At 34.3% G+C, this 15,826-nt stretch overlaps 1 protein-coding gene across 1 annotated transcript in view; it reads left to right on the top strand.

The window, feature by feature from the left end:
- The window catches only part of LRR (capping protein regulator and myosin 1 linker 1 leucine rich repeat protein), a 44,281-nt gene extending 29,259 nt beyond the window's left edge, over positions 1-15,022 (top strand). The window contains exons 20-28 of the mRNA XM_085959556.1: positions 3,405-3,561; positions 3,684-3,758; positions 4,173-4,287; positions 5,186-5,238; positions 5,948-6,148; positions 7,334-7,399; positions 12,299-12,358; positions 14,217-14,249; positions 14,866-15,022. Coding sequence (XP_085815682.1) covers positions 3,405-3,561; positions 3,684-3,758; positions 4,173-4,287; positions 5,186-5,238; positions 5,948-6,148; positions 7,334-7,399; positions 12,299-12,358; positions 14,217-14,249; positions 14,866-14,879 — 774 coding nt within the window. The 3' untranslated portion in view covers positions 14,880-15,022. The remainder of the gene's footprint in view (positions 1-3,404; positions 3,562-3,683; positions 3,759-4,172; positions 4,288-5,185; positions 5,239-5,947; positions 6,149-7,333; positions 7,400-12,298; positions 12,359-14,216; positions 14,250-14,865) is intronic.
- Positions 15,023-15,826: the final 804 nt, after the last annotated feature.

Raw genomic sequence — 15,826 nt, 5'->3', positions numbered from 1 at the left:
CGTGAGTGTTTGTGTATATTCAGGTTGATATTTTTTTTAATTTTTAAAAAAAAATGCTAACATTTGTAAATGAAATTTGAATGAACTATTGCCATTCGATACATTATAATATATGAATCCGGCTTTAACTATAATAAAAACCAAATTGCCAAGCAGGCTTCAGCACACAGACTAAAGTGAAACCTATATAATACAAAGCACTAGAGACCGAAAAGTTTAACATGAGGCTTGGCGGCAGCTCTCATGTTGTATCTTATCTATGGTTTTCGATTTCGAAGTATTGTGAGTATTGCCAGGATTGGAAGATATTATTCTCCACTTTCTTAAATAGGTATATATTTTCGCGAATTATAACTTAGGATAAATTTTATATGGCAATATTAAAATTTTAAGTGTGTTTTGTAGCTGTCATCGCGACAACTCTTTCGATAACGTTGTCGAAGAGCCAAATGAGGTTATTTTCTCATTTTGCTTCTTCACAGTAGGAGATAAGATGACTTATAAACTTCCTGCTGTCAATTTTGAAAACTTTTGCTATTATTAACACGTCTAAATGACTGATACCACGAAGAAATGGCAAATGCGTTCAAGGTGAGGGGAACGAATACTGAAACGCGAGAGGAGGGGATGTAGTCCTCCAAGCCGCCGCCCATCACCGTAAACTTTTCACGTTTTTTAAGTGTTACCAATATGTGTACTGGACTGTATTATTTTATTAACTTTCACAGCTTAAAAAAGTCTTGAAACCCTGGGTTCGAAATTGGATTATTACACTTATGTTGTGATTATATTATGCTGCGCACGTCGCGTACTATCACATGATGTCACAGTAAGGTGCCACTAAGGGAAAAATGTGTGTAAAGTCATTTTTCTTGGTGTTTAAAATGTTATCAGACTGATGCTCCAATCCTGTGGCACATTTTGAATCTTTGAACGAACATTGTCAGTTAGCAAAATCTGCCGAAACCACTAGAACAGCAATGAAGTTACCTCACATTGTACCACACTGCATCGACACCTGCATGACTCAATAAACGTTTTTTATCATTTTCTACGCGCGTACAAATTTTCGACTCATGTCAAAATCGCTTGTTTTTTGTTTTTAGCGGTTGGCACTATGTATTTTCAATAAGAATGTTGTCTATTACATATCTATGGTCTACAGGTTGGGTTCTGTTGAAAATATTATCTATGGATGTAATATCGCAAGTAATTTTAACGTACGCACATATAGAAACTGTTAAAATTAATTGAAATTAGGATGAATAATGAGTAATAATTCAAAATACTAATAAAGACTTGGCACTCTCCATCATAGACAAAATTTGTCACCGTGACAGTACGCGACGTGCATCTCAATATAATCACAACTTTATTAGCTGTATTTCCTGTTAAATTGATTATCCACCTGCTTTTTTTTTTTTTTTGATGTTTCAAGATATTACAGCACTTATGAACCTTTTAACCTTGTAAGCAATCATTGTTCAGAAACAAATCAGTTTATTTTATGTCATATATTGAGACCTGCTTCACCAGACTGGGCATTAAATTTTACTGGAAGTGACGTACGTAGCCCACCATTCCATTGAATACAGCGGTTACTTACGAATAATAGGAAAGAAAATTAAGTAGATAACCATTTTTGCTTGTAAACAGAGCATATTATGGACACAGAGTCAGTGAAGGTTATAATATAATAAGAATACCTAAAATGGTATACTGTAAAAATTTATTAACACAATTTACTCAATAGAATATGTAACTGCCCTTATTTTAAATACAAGTAGCTCATCTCGTATGATAATAATGTGAAATTTTATTTGTCTTTATGCATTTTGGACAGTTGGATTATTTGAACCTGGTAAGTTGCTCTGATTTCATTGGTTTATGTGTTATCTTACCCTTCTTATCTTTCTCCCTCTCTCACATACATATCGACTGGAAAGGCAAAAGGAGTTAATCCACACTAATCAAATTTTACAGGAGGCACAAAAAACGTTTTGATAATGATTTTGGGCCTAAGTCTAAATATAAAATTGAAGACACAAACTTGAAGTGCATGATGATTAATAATTTGGTGGTTTTTTTCCCAATCAATAATTAAATAATGAAGTTATTGAAGAAAAACTAATAAAAATGAGGGTTAAGTCATTTAACCTGATAAAAATTAGGTAGGTATCAACATATCTGGAGTTATACACGTACATTTTACTTGCGATTTATGTTATTACTATAATATAGTAACATAAAGCAGTGCATAATAATGATATAAGTCTATTACAATGATATTAATCTTGAAAGTGTTTTTGACACATCACATAACCTATAAATCGCATGGCGGTGTTTTAAGTGAATTAGCCAATATTGTATTACTTTTCTCAGATATTATGAATAATAGATCGATAATCGACAATTAAAATACAATATAAGTTGTAACAGGCCGTTTCATACCGATATAGATAGAATTTACAATAGCTCTTCTCATGTGTGATATAAAAACTTCAAGATGTTTCAAGACTAACCGTTCTTGCCGGGATTATTTGTTGCGTCCATATTAACACCACACATTTCAAGAATCATTTTGCTTCGTTCTGTTGCCATTTTTCTTTCCACAGTCGATATGTTTTCTCTCACCTTATCCCTTTTAATATGTTCTTTCTCTATCTCGCTCTCTCCTGCACAGTTTTGCATATGATTTCTTTCTCCCTTTCCATTACAGAGAGAAAGATTTATAAATCAATAGAAATATATTATAATGTAATGTTGGAACATTGGTACCTATATCTAATTTTGAATCTCTGTATTTGACCCTAATACCTCGTTTACGTGTGCATGGATTTACTGCTGATAGTATGTACTATCGTGGCCATAACAAGAAAATGTACGTGTAAACATGTATTATCCTGAAGTTGCAAGATTGCATGCATGAATCAGAAAAGTTTGGAAGCTTCTGAATTTTCATGCGACAGTTAAGAATTTTGCGATCTGCGCCTGCCTGCACAGTAGAACGATAATGGCAAACCTGCCGGCAAAAACCGAACTACGAACGAATTTTGAGGTTAACCGATTTACCTGTCAAATAGTAGGTACCATAAAATGACAACATCGCGTCTCGCTCACTCTTGAAAAATGAGATTGGAGAGATAGTCAGGACTTTTACGTGTATACAGTTATTGTCACAATAAAATACACCCTATTGCTGCCAGTAAATCCATACACATGTACAGGCGCTATTAGATTGTATTTTGTATTTCTCACCTGTTTTATTAACTTTTCATCATTAAAGTCGACCTAAAAAATGCAACATGCTTTGGCATAACAGTAACTACATATACTTAACTGATAATACGAGGTGTAAATAGGCCATTATGTTTACTGTATGTTACATTGATAATGTGTTCCAGGCGACACCGTTAGGAGGACGTCGCGTGTCAGAGGCGGGCTCAGGCCTGGTGGGTGAGCGGCCACAGTCTGCCGCCGGGGCTCCTCCGGGCAGACACTCTCCCGATAGCCTCGCCGACCTACCTTCCAACCACACCCAACTACATCATCTTGTTAAAGGTAAGCTTTTGTTGCTTTCACTATAATGTACAGTTACAATACAATACAATAGGTGTTCTATAAATATGGCAATTAGACATTGCTGAGAATTCGTTAACCCTTAATTTGTTCGATGCTTTTAGGACGACCTCGGCGTGCCAAAACACGAGCTCCAAGTAGACCGGTTCCTGATCCTCATCTCCATCGTACTGCTGATGGTAAGAAAAATCGTGCATTGCATTTATTGTTCAGATTAATATTTCCTCCAAATAATCCCATAATTTTAAAATACCGTTTGTAGGTGAAGTGATGAAATAAATATTTTACCATCTAGTTAAAGGTCTTGACGAAGTCTTCGAAAAAGTGTGTGACTGAAAAAATCAGAAAGATTCATTGACAAATAAGCGAATAGCAAAAAAATGGCAGGATTCTGTTTTTTGTTCTATCGAAGATGTTCATTTCTACAACATAACATCTGTTCCTTCTACAGTCCAGACATTATGTTAATATCTATACAGGCATTCCTCTACTTTCGTACACATTTTCAAGAATGAAATATATACGAATGTCGAGGACCGCCTGTATATGTTATTGCATTCTCTCATATCATGACCTCTATAATTGTTGTTCAGGTGTTGAAGTATTCTGGAAAGGCCGTTCGTCTCCCTCTTCCCCTCGCTCTGCCAGATCGTCCCCTACATCACCCACGTCACCCGCCTCGCTCACTCTTCACAATGATGATACCATGTAAGTTGTCGTTTCATTCTAACGCTTTCATTAAATAAATTATCTAAAACACCGAAATGCCAATGTTCTTGTACTATATCTTGAGGGAGTCAAATAAATTTTTTGTTTTACAATACTGTTGTCTATGGTGAAAGTTTTTAGTGTGGTTGAATTTTTAGCCTATACCAAGGGGGATATTGAAAAATGGTGTCGTAAACAAGATGATAGCCTGTTTTTTAAACTGTACTTGTGATTGTAAATCTAAATAATGAAAGTTTATTGTATTAGGCTTTTTAAGATTAATACAAGACGTTTTTATCTCAGTGCAGATCTGGTAAATAATCTCATAGCATAAAAGTGTGCTCTTTACTACAAATTAATTTGCAGCAAATTTAATCAATAACCTTAGTAACCATTCTTCAGCTTCACTTTCATATGTTTAGGCCCTGTCTCTATATAGCCTTACCATTATATCATGGCTGCGAACTAGAGGTGGGAAAACTGGCAAAGGGAACTGGAATGAAATGGCAACTGGAAAGTCTACCAACACCAACTAGCGAGTCGTGATGATCTCATCGCATGTGGTCGAGCAAGTTTCTTTGGAACAAGTTTATTGGGCCACACGTATTGATTATGGGTAGTTTCATGCCGAGCCTTGAGTACACAAACTGGTGACAGTATTTCCAACTCACCTCTACCGCGAACGTCTTGGCGGTTATTTACGGGGTTACGGGTCTCTCCTCGCTTCAGATATATGTATCCTTCATCTTCATTGTCCATAATGTCTTCCTAGGTGGAGGACTTTCCACACGGAAACCATGTAGCACCTATGTCACTTATCAATCTTGAATTATGTACATCAAATAATAATTTTTGAATGACAATTTGGATGAATATTGCTTGTTTTATAATTTCACAGGTACAGTTTGACTTCTGGAGAGAGCACACCTGTAGCAATGGACGAACGCTCCGGTAATAAATTCATTTAACTTCATGAATGTTATATTCTTAAATTTTGTGAATTATTAAAATAATAGTTTAGTATAAAGATTTGTATCAAAACATACACAAATAGATTTTATACATCTTAGTACCAGGATTTATACAACGTTCATTTGTTCACGGACAGATGTATTCAGGCCTTAATATGAATAATTTTAACAAATAAAAATAGGTAACAGAAGGACAGATTTTTCTGGTATTGCGGCCATGACGAAGTCACTTTGCAATGGTGTCAATGTCATGTGAAAGTAACGATACCAAAACCTAAATGAGTCATCTACACTGCCATAAGAATCTGACACCATTACACATACTTACATAAAAAATTTTGATATAATACGGGGCTTTAATCTAGTAATGTAAGTAGTATTAAAATAAAGAGGAGTTAGGCATAAGACGTTAGTAATGAATAAAAAATGCATTTAAGTCTTTATACATTAAAATTGTATCATTATATTAACGTTTTAATCACTAGCATACTTGTAGTCTTGATAAAGAAGGAAATCACAGCAAAACACATCAACTTTACATAGGCTCTTTTCCATTCAGTACCTAATGTAACTAATGAATTTATGAAATGTTTGAAAGATTTCAATGAGTAATGACCAGTATCACTAAAATCAGTCACTATTGAACAGTACATACATCAATTGTAAGTTGAAATGTTTGTTAATTTTAGAAACTGACACAGGCCGAGCCCGCTCTGCAGAAAGCCCTTCGAGTGGCAATACTGCGACGGCCACCGCCACAGCTAACTCGACTGCCACTGCGACCCCTGCCACCCTCTCCTCCTCCACTCCTGTCCCTTCTAACGCCCCCGCACCTGCAGCTGTCACTCCCACCCCTTCGCCTGCACCCACCTCGGCCACAACACCACACAGTAACTATATTTTGTAAAACAAAAATCTGTTAAGAAACCTTATCGTGAGGCAGCCTAGTTCCACATAATTTAGATTGTAGAGCCAATTAAAAAAATATATGGAATTGGAATGTCTTAATAGAATATTTGTTATTAAAATCTTCAAATAGGGAGTTCGGCGCAGGTTGTGAAAGATTTCTTCAAGAAGTCTGTAAAACAATTCAATAACACAAATCAAAAGAGACAACTCGCGAGCCTAATACTACAAGGTTCTAAGTGTTCATCCTTGAGAAAACAAACCCAACAATGAAGTAATATTCTAAGCTGCATCATTGTTACTTTTGTTTCGCCAAGGACAAACACTTAGAACCTTGTAGTTCTCCACTCGCAAACTGTAATATTATTTTCTATAACAAAGGTGTAATTGAAATAATATAGTATAGAAATTCGAACTTTTCTCACATGTCACCATTTTTATGTGATGACCATAGGTTTGCTATCCCTGCAGGTCTGTTTTAACCTCCAAAATCATTATACAGTCAAACTTGGTTATTACGAGGAAGATGTGACCGACTGAATTTGCTCGTTATAAGCATTACTCGTTATATCGTTATATAATATTTTTTGCGCCACTTTCTATTTAAGCATAGAACATAAATAATCTGAAAACCATCGTAAAAATCCCCAAAACAAGCATGGCATTCATAAACTACAAAAGAAGTTGTTTATTGTAATGAAGTGCTGAGCCGCCGGCGCTGGTAGGTACCTACTGACTTCACAAAGCTTGGATTTTTTACATACAATTTCATTTTGATTTTTTTCAATTTTCATCCGAGATCTCTCTAATTCCGTGATCGTAATAACCAAGTTCGACTGTATATAGTGATAAAAATACTATCATGCATTCCAAGAGTTAATTATCGCGGGTTATGAGGCATAAAAGATAACGGTGGCCCTGCAGCTGCGTTAATCAGATAGTGCGATTGAGGTGTGACGATTTAGAAACACTAGCGCCACCGCCATGATCCAAGTTATAGTTATCGATTCATAACCATTCTATCTATCGTGAGGTAACACATTCAGGTAATCTCGGACCCTGAAATGTAATTAAACGTTGTTATGCAGTGACATAGTTAGAATTGATCTGCTTCTCTTTGCCAACACTGTTTCACATGTGCATTATTATAATTGTTTTGTATTTTTTAGATGACGAAGAGCCACCTCCAGTACCGAACCATCGGGCTCCCACTGATAATTCGCCCTGCACAACAGGTACCTACATTTTTAATTCATATTAAATTCTATATTCCACGGAGGTGTTAATTGTTTATATGAACTTTTTATATAAATATTCATGCATTTCTTATAGTCATGCATGAAGTTAGTTGTGCGACAACTGAGTCATTTCGACTAAGGGCCTGTGCGTGCTCGTGAAATAATTGAGTGCAAAAACAAAGGATCATGGCCCCCACAAGAGGGGGCTGACAGGGCTCTAGCCTGGGGCCCGGCGTGACAGATCGACCTTATAAGTGAGATAAACACACATTACAAATTTTCCCTAATGGGAAAAAAGTCGCCTGTGGAACCATTTTATTTGTAGAGTCTTAAGGGGGGACATGCTCGTCGAAGGTCAAAATTGAGTTTTTATTGTAATTTCAAACCATGATCCTGGACACTCCTTAAACGTTGTAGATAATCTATTTATATAATTTTGAAGCCTTATTATCCTTTATAGTTATTTTAAACATTTGATGACTGCATAAAGTATTTTTGTTACATAAAATAGTATTCTTTTAAACCTCTCGCTCTAATGTTTTAGAATATAGTCATATTTCGGTACATAACTGTGCAGTGGTGTTAAGATTTTTTACATTTATTAATTTTTAAACGCATTTATAAAACCATTAGCATAATTTATTACGAGATAATTTTTGTAAAATATTCACGATAAAAAATTATATTGATAATCTCTGTGATCCCGAATTTGACAAGAATTAGGCATTTTATTATTCAAAAAATCGGCAAAATTAACACATTTCAAGATAATTCTAAAGATATTTATTATAAGCTATGTCTTTGACTATTCAAGTGTGATAAACATCTTATGAATAATGATTGCTTTATAATAATTATTTACCTAAGAATAAGGTAGTGTTTTTTTGAAATACGCCATTTCTTTTGTCATTCCCCAGTGGTTAAGCTACAACATACGGCCGTAGCCATAAATTGACAAACTATAATTGAAGTAGGGAGTAAAATGATATTGACGCGCGTGTTTGAACATGTACCGTTTAAAAAAAAAATAAAAAAAAATTCGGTTAGGTACATGTTCAAACACGCGCGTTAACATAATTTTACTCCCTACTTTAATTATAGTTTGTCATTTTATGGCTACGGCCGTATGTTGTAGCTTAACCACTAGGGAATGACAAAAGAAATGGCGTATTTCAAAAAAACACTACCTTATTCTTAGGTCAATAATTATTATAAAGCAATCATTATTCATAAGATTTTTATCACACTTGAATGGTCAAAGACATAGCTTATAATAAGTATCTTTAGAATCATCTTGAAATGTGTTAATCTTGCCGATTTTTTGAATAATAAAATGCCTAATTCTTGTCAAATTTGGGATCACAGAGATTATCAAAATAATTTTTTATCGTGAATATTTTACAAAAATTATCTCGTAATAAATTATACTAATGGTTTTATAAATGCGTTTAAAAATTAATAAACGTAAAAAATCTTAACACCACTGCACAGTTCTGTACCGAAATATGACTATATTCTAAAACATTAGAGCGAGAGGTTTAAAAGAATACTATTTTATGTAACAAAAATACTTCATATAGTCATCAAATATTTAAAATAACTATAAAGGATAATAAGGCTTCAAAATTATATAAATAGATTATCTACAACGTTTAAGGAGTGTCCAGGATCATGGTTTGAAAATACAATAAAAACTCAATTTTGACCTTCGACGAGCATGTCCCCCCTTAACATTTTAAAATGTCTAGTTGTGCGGTGCAATTTTTGATTACCGTGTGTCGATATTCGACAACTCTATAATTCAAGTGGATTTATTCAATAATGCAAAAAATCGCTAAAAATACACTTAATAAATACCCTTAATTTCACCTAAAACAACATCTAGAAAACGATTCTGTAAAGCGTCACACTGCCTTTAACCCTAGCGGTGTGTAGATGGCCCGCCAAAAATCCTAGTCTGGGGGCCCGCTTCAAAATGTGGGGGCCATGCAAAGGATAGTGTGGTAAATGTGGACATGGTGAAAATATTCGCCCTCTAGTGGCAACATGATGGCTCTCAGATTCGTTCACTCACTATTATTATCAAATAACATCTAAAAGGTCACAATTTATTTTTCATTGTGTTTTGGATCCAATGGTTTCAGCGAACCTCCATTCCGTAGAGCACTGGCGAAGGGTGGAGGTAACTATCAAGATTTAACATAAATAGTGCACACTAAACTCTGTCAGTCATACGAATAAAGTATGACTGACAAAGTTTAGTGTGCACTATTTATGTCGGATCTCCACAGCATACCTCTATTATTATGGTTTGGTCTAGCTAGAGTCTAGACAGAGTGTAATTCTATTTTAAAAACTAACCAATACCATCTGAAATTTGTATTTTTAGTTCAATGAAAACAAATAAGTATGACTAACAATATATCGCACCCCCAGTAAGATACTGTCGTAAGTCTGAAATCGGCGTATTCGAGTTATGGATGTGGTTGGATTCGTATTTTTTTTTGCTATTTTAATAAAATATTGTCATATCTCAAACTCAAATATTGTCAGAGAGAAAGCATTTAATACAGTACATTACTTTCCGAAAACTGTTAAATCGATAATAAAATAGTGTTGTAACTAAGTTACGACAGTATTTTACAAGAAGCTTTCTAAAAAACTAAAACAATATTTTTCAAAAAAATACTGTTGTAACTCTGTTACTACAGTAAGATCTTGAGATACATCGTAATTTTCTCACTAGTTGCATGGATATTATTGTTCCAAAGTATTCAAACAAAAAAACTGGAAGCAGCAGAGGCAACAATGTTTGTTATCAACTTCAATTAAATGGAAGTAAAATACAAGAAGTATGCAAAAAATACTTTATCAACACATTTGGGGTGAGTGAAAGGTACTGCTCCACTGTGTGGAAAACAAGGGATCTTCTTTTCGGAACGCCAATTCCAGAACAAAGAGGTCACCATGGCAATCACAAAAAAATTGAAGATGATTTAAAAAATGATATAAGAACTCACATTAAGTCTTTCCAGTGATCGAGTAACATTATTTGCGTGCACAGACATCTAGATTGTATTTAGATGGTAAATTAACAATTGCTGAAATGTATCGGTTATACAAAAAACAACAAGCTGACAGCAATATGCCATTTGGAAAAGAACACTATTATACACATCCATATTTAATGACGAATTTAATATTGGCTTCTTTAAGCCTAAAAAAGATTTGTGGGTTGAATGCGACCCATACAATAATTGTTCACCAGAAGAAAAAGAACAACTTCAAGAAAAGTATGAGACACATCAACCTGGAAAAAAAGAGGCAAGGGATGAAAAGACCAAAGACGTAGCAGAGTCCCGAACTAATGGCCAAAACAGCGTCATTAATGTAGCTGTATATGATTTGCAGGCTGTTTTACCGCTTCCTTGCGGAAATGTGTCAACTTTCTATTATAAACGAAAGTCGGCAATGTACAATCTTACAGTCTATAATATCACTGAAAATATTGCAAACTGATACATGTGGGATGAGAGTCAAGCTGCATGAAGATCCAACGAAATTGGTAGCTGTGTACTCGATTACATTGCATGTGAAAAATATCATCACATTGAGCATTTTATTTTTTACAGAGACAATTGTGCCGGGTAGAATAAAAATAAATACATTGCTGCAATGTATTTATATGCCATCAGGAATTCACAAAAAAATAAAACGATCTCTCATAAGTTTTTGGTCATCGAGCATACCCAAAATGAAGGCGATATTGTCCATTCTACAATTGAGCAGCAGAAGACTAGGGCTCTAAAAAGTGGACCAATATTTGTGCCCGGCCAAATAATTACCATTGTACAAACAAGTTATAAAACAGGACAACCATACATTGTTAAACCCATGACAACAAATAATTTTCACAACAAGAAAAAACGAGCAGATGAAATCGGTAAAAATTACAACACGGATGAAAATAAAGAAAAAATTTTGTGGCAGAAGATTAAAGTTATAAAAGTAGACAGAGACTATCCATACATTATTTTTATAAAACAAGTTATCATGAAGAATGTAGTAAATTGAATGTTCGTCAATGGAAAATAGGTAAACCGTTACCGATGGATGGTCTCGATTCATCCAAAGCATATCAAGAGCGGCCAAAAATAACGACAATTAAAAAGAAGGATTTGTTTTCTCTCTGAAATGCTAAACATCGTGAATTTTATCGTGATTTTGTTGCTTCTCTTCCAAGTGATGTTTAAAAATTTAAAATCGTATCTAGAAATTTTATTTGCCCATTAAATAAAATAATTAAGTATTTTTTTGTTGTTTTGAACTAATAATTGTATTTTTCTTGTTTTTTTTCAATAAATCTTTAAAGATTGTACCATAACTTAATATTTTGAAAACCTTCCTTTACAGTGCCCAACAAATTAGTTGAAATTATTAGAGTGATGGTAGGGATATCTACATAGAAAATATTGAGTTGATTCAAATTTTACCATGAAATTTTCAAATATCCTAATAAAATACTGTCGTAACTCAGAAATATTCAAATATCTTTATTTGTATATGTTTTAGAGAAAAATGATGAATACAGTTGAAAATAGATCATGTTTTTCCATAAAAATGAGGAATAATTTTTCAATTCAGACCTTTCCTGTATTTACAAAGAATATTTGAAACTTCAAATGGCTCCCCTGCAAAATGCCATTTTCTGGATTACTACAGTATTTTACTGGGGGTGCGATATATACTATATATACTAGCACTATATATGTCAGGTCTCCGCAGTCTACTCCACCCTTCGCCACTGCTGTAGAGGACCATGTGCTCCACCTTGAAACGGAAAAAGATTATCAATTATTTAATGTTCAAAAATTTGTATTTTTTTTAACTTCACAGAAGGCGTTGAAAGCTGTGTAGGGGGGAGCATTGTAGGGATATCACCAGCTGCACTTACTGGTATGTATCTATTCATATGCTGGCAGGTTGTTCACTATAACATCGCTCTAGGATTGGTTTGTCGAATAGACCAAATGTCAAATGTTCAGGAGACAAAAAACAAATTTCATTATCCTATATTAAAATACATGGAGGTATTCAAATTTTTGTTTTTACAGCTTATGAATGGTGTATTTATTACAATGTAATTTAAAGAAAAGGATGGTTCTGGTCCTTTGAGATACAAAAAATCATTCTGCATTAAGAGGTCGATTTCGACAAAAACAGATATTCGACAAACCAATCCTATAGCGACGATAAGTTACCATTTATTACACCAAAACCAGGTGATTTAATAATCATCGGTAACATTATTTGGTGTCTTACATTTTGAATTTTTATTGTCGTCATATTGAATTCATCATTACGGAATATACTGTATTATTCATTATGTCTCAAATCATTGCTTTGGTGGTAAATAGAGTTATTCCATTGAAATATTTCAAAAATGGTTTTATTCAGTTTTAAAAACACGGTTTGTGCTATAAACTCACATACACATTGACAATAAAATAACCCTAAGCGATGGTGCCCACAGACGCGTCGGGCGCGCGAAGTCGGTGAATGCAGTGTTTATTCATAACCATAATCACACGTCTCTTCCCGCGCATTACCCTTCACCTATGTTATAAGCGGCCCAAGCAGCACAAAATAAATATTATTACAGCGCCTCTCATAACAAAGCAATAAAAATATTATATTATTTCGGGGCTTGTAATTAAAATTTACGACGACATTCTTCAACCAGCGATAAACTGAACACGCAATAAAATAAAACAATGACTTCTCTGTAATTAAATAATTGCTTTCCGCCCGTCGATCGACAATGCCTCGCGCAGCGTGTTTCTGCTCGCTGTGGTCAATGAATGGACTCCATTGTATTTTCTTTCATTCGTATCGCCGAGAAGCGGTGATTCGCGAAAAAACGATGATTCATGCGGCGCGCGCGTATAATGCGTCGCCATATCCAGTGGGCGCTGGCGTATTTGATTACGTTGTATTTTCAATGATTTATGCGCCACTTGTAGAAATTTTGCGCGAGTGCGGCGCCTGACGCGTTCTGTGGGCACCATTGCTAATACATAATAATTTTCAAAAACTTAAACTGAATGTTTGTAACTTCCTAGCCATGATAGAAGGAGAGAATAAATTGTTTTAATCCGTCTTCTTTCCTTTGTGCAACAGTGGCATAGTCCTTTAGAATATATTAGAACACGATGCCAATGCATTTTTTTAATACTTTTAGCCATCTTTAAGTAGAATTGAATTCATTTTCTGTTAATTCTGTTTTGTATGAAAAGTTATTTCGGAAGAAATCCGTATTACGAAGTCCGAAATCCACTATTATTGGTTGTTAGGGGGTCTGGGGTCCTAGCAACTAAATTATTAATATATAAGTGCGTTACTATGGAAATCAATATGAATGTCAAAATGACATTTCAGTATTATTTCTATCAAGTACAAATTTTTTTGATCGTTTAAGCTAGTCAAGTCAAGTTTATAATATGATTCAACAGAAAATTTAAAAACGTTGTATATAAAAAGTTCTTTTTATTTTGTAATTATTTATTATTTATTTCGCAAACAACTCTTAAAATAACAATATGTATAGTGGTGAAGAGAACTCAGTGATATTTTGATATAAAAATTGCTAAAGGATCTAATATGCAAAAATGTAGGAAAATTTTCAGATTTGGAATAGATCTATTCATCCCCAAGGCGATGAAATGATGTCTAGTCAAAAACTAATAGTTAACTATTGTTTTCCTTTCTCTCTTAGCTTTGGGTACAGTATGTAATATTTTTTTTTTCATTTCAGGGTCTATGCGAAAAGAGGCTCCACTTGCAGTTGGTAAGTCATGATTAATCTCATTCACTCCATATATTATATTTTAAACCTTAATGGGTTAATGTAATAATAATGAATAATCTAATTAAAAACACATGACATGTTAATTAAAATGTATTTCATGTTATACCTTAACAAAATCTCGTTTTTTGCTTCAACTGAATATTTGCATTTTTTCGAATAACGCAGTTTACCTTTTGGGTCTCAACTTTTCATGTAAAGATGCATGTTGAGTATAATAAATGATAACGAGCTGGACATGTCACTCGATGGATAATAATTGATGGAAACATACATTCATCAAATGAAACATAACAAAACAATGACAACGATACGTCACCTGCGAACTGTTGAATGCGACTAAATATTTCGTGCAAGGTTATATTTGAGTAAATCTGGTTTGGTGGTCATTTGGACCGTTATTTTAATCTCAATCTCGCTTTGTTTAACGTGAGCTTACATAGCAGCTTACTGTGATAGCACATAACGTGATGATAATGTATTCAAAGCTTTAGTCCCCGTGAGGGATTCCGATGATTTCATGACTATTGCATGGTTTTAAAGAAATAACGTGATTATTTTATAATTTTACTAACAATATGTTTTGTTTTCTTCCCAGAAGAACCAACATAAGAATATCACTTTGGTAGTCCGCTAATTGTTTAAGGACTACTCTCCGAACTAGGATACACATACACTCTTCACTAATCCTAATCCTTATTATACATATATATATGTAAGGGGTTCTTTTAAAAGGATTAATAATGACGCGAGGCAGATAATCAAGCTCTTCTAATTTTAAATAACATATTTTGCGGATAATCGCCTACATCTAAATGATATAGTCTACCTGCTAAGCTATACAATTATTCACTCTGTGATATTAACATAACAGCTATATAAACATGATTTGTCACTGCGTAAATGATTGATTGAATGAAATTTGGCCGCCATATTGGAAAAATGGTATCCGATTTTTTCGTGAAGAAAATAAGGAAGACAATTTTCTGATAAATCAATGGTCCCTATGTAACAGATACCTCTAGTCACACTACCTGTGAAATGTGTGGAATTTTTGAATGACAGAAATCATAGTAGTCCTCCGTCAATAACTGTGAAATACATAACACGTGTTGCAGAACAGAACAGTTGCAATGGTAAGAATGCAACGTGTATGCATGCAATGGATGCAAGTAGAGAGCGGCTTTGCATTGTTGATGTTCTGTGCTGAAGTATCGAAATAGCTATTGACTAAATAAATAATTTGTGAAATTTAATAATATTATATTAATACCGATCCTCGACAATGACGCTCAAATCGACCGTGTCAATAACTATGTCTATCTCGACAACAAATGTCAATTGACGGTGGTATGTATGACAAGATTGCCCACAGAACCAAACTGCCAAGTAGCGCATTCGGGCGTCTGAATAGTAGCGTCAAAAGTGACCTCCCATTGTGTCTTGAGAATAAGGTTTTCAACCAATGTGTGCTACCAGTGCTCACGTATCCATGTGATTTAAGAGAAATCCAAAAACTATAAGTACCACAATGTGGCATGGAGAGGTGCTTGTTGGGC

This window comes from Rhyacophila brunnea, unplaced genomic scaffold, assembly GCF_057557595.1.
Source record: "Rhyacophila brunnea isolate RB1 unplaced genomic scaffold, BYU_Rbru_1.0 scaffold_9, whole genome shotgun sequence".
Classification (NCBI taxonomy): Eukaryota; Metazoa; Arthropoda; class Insecta; order Trichoptera; family Rhyacophilidae; genus Rhyacophila; species Rhyacophila brunnea.
This window is presented reverse-complemented; position numbering and strand designations above follow the sequence as displayed.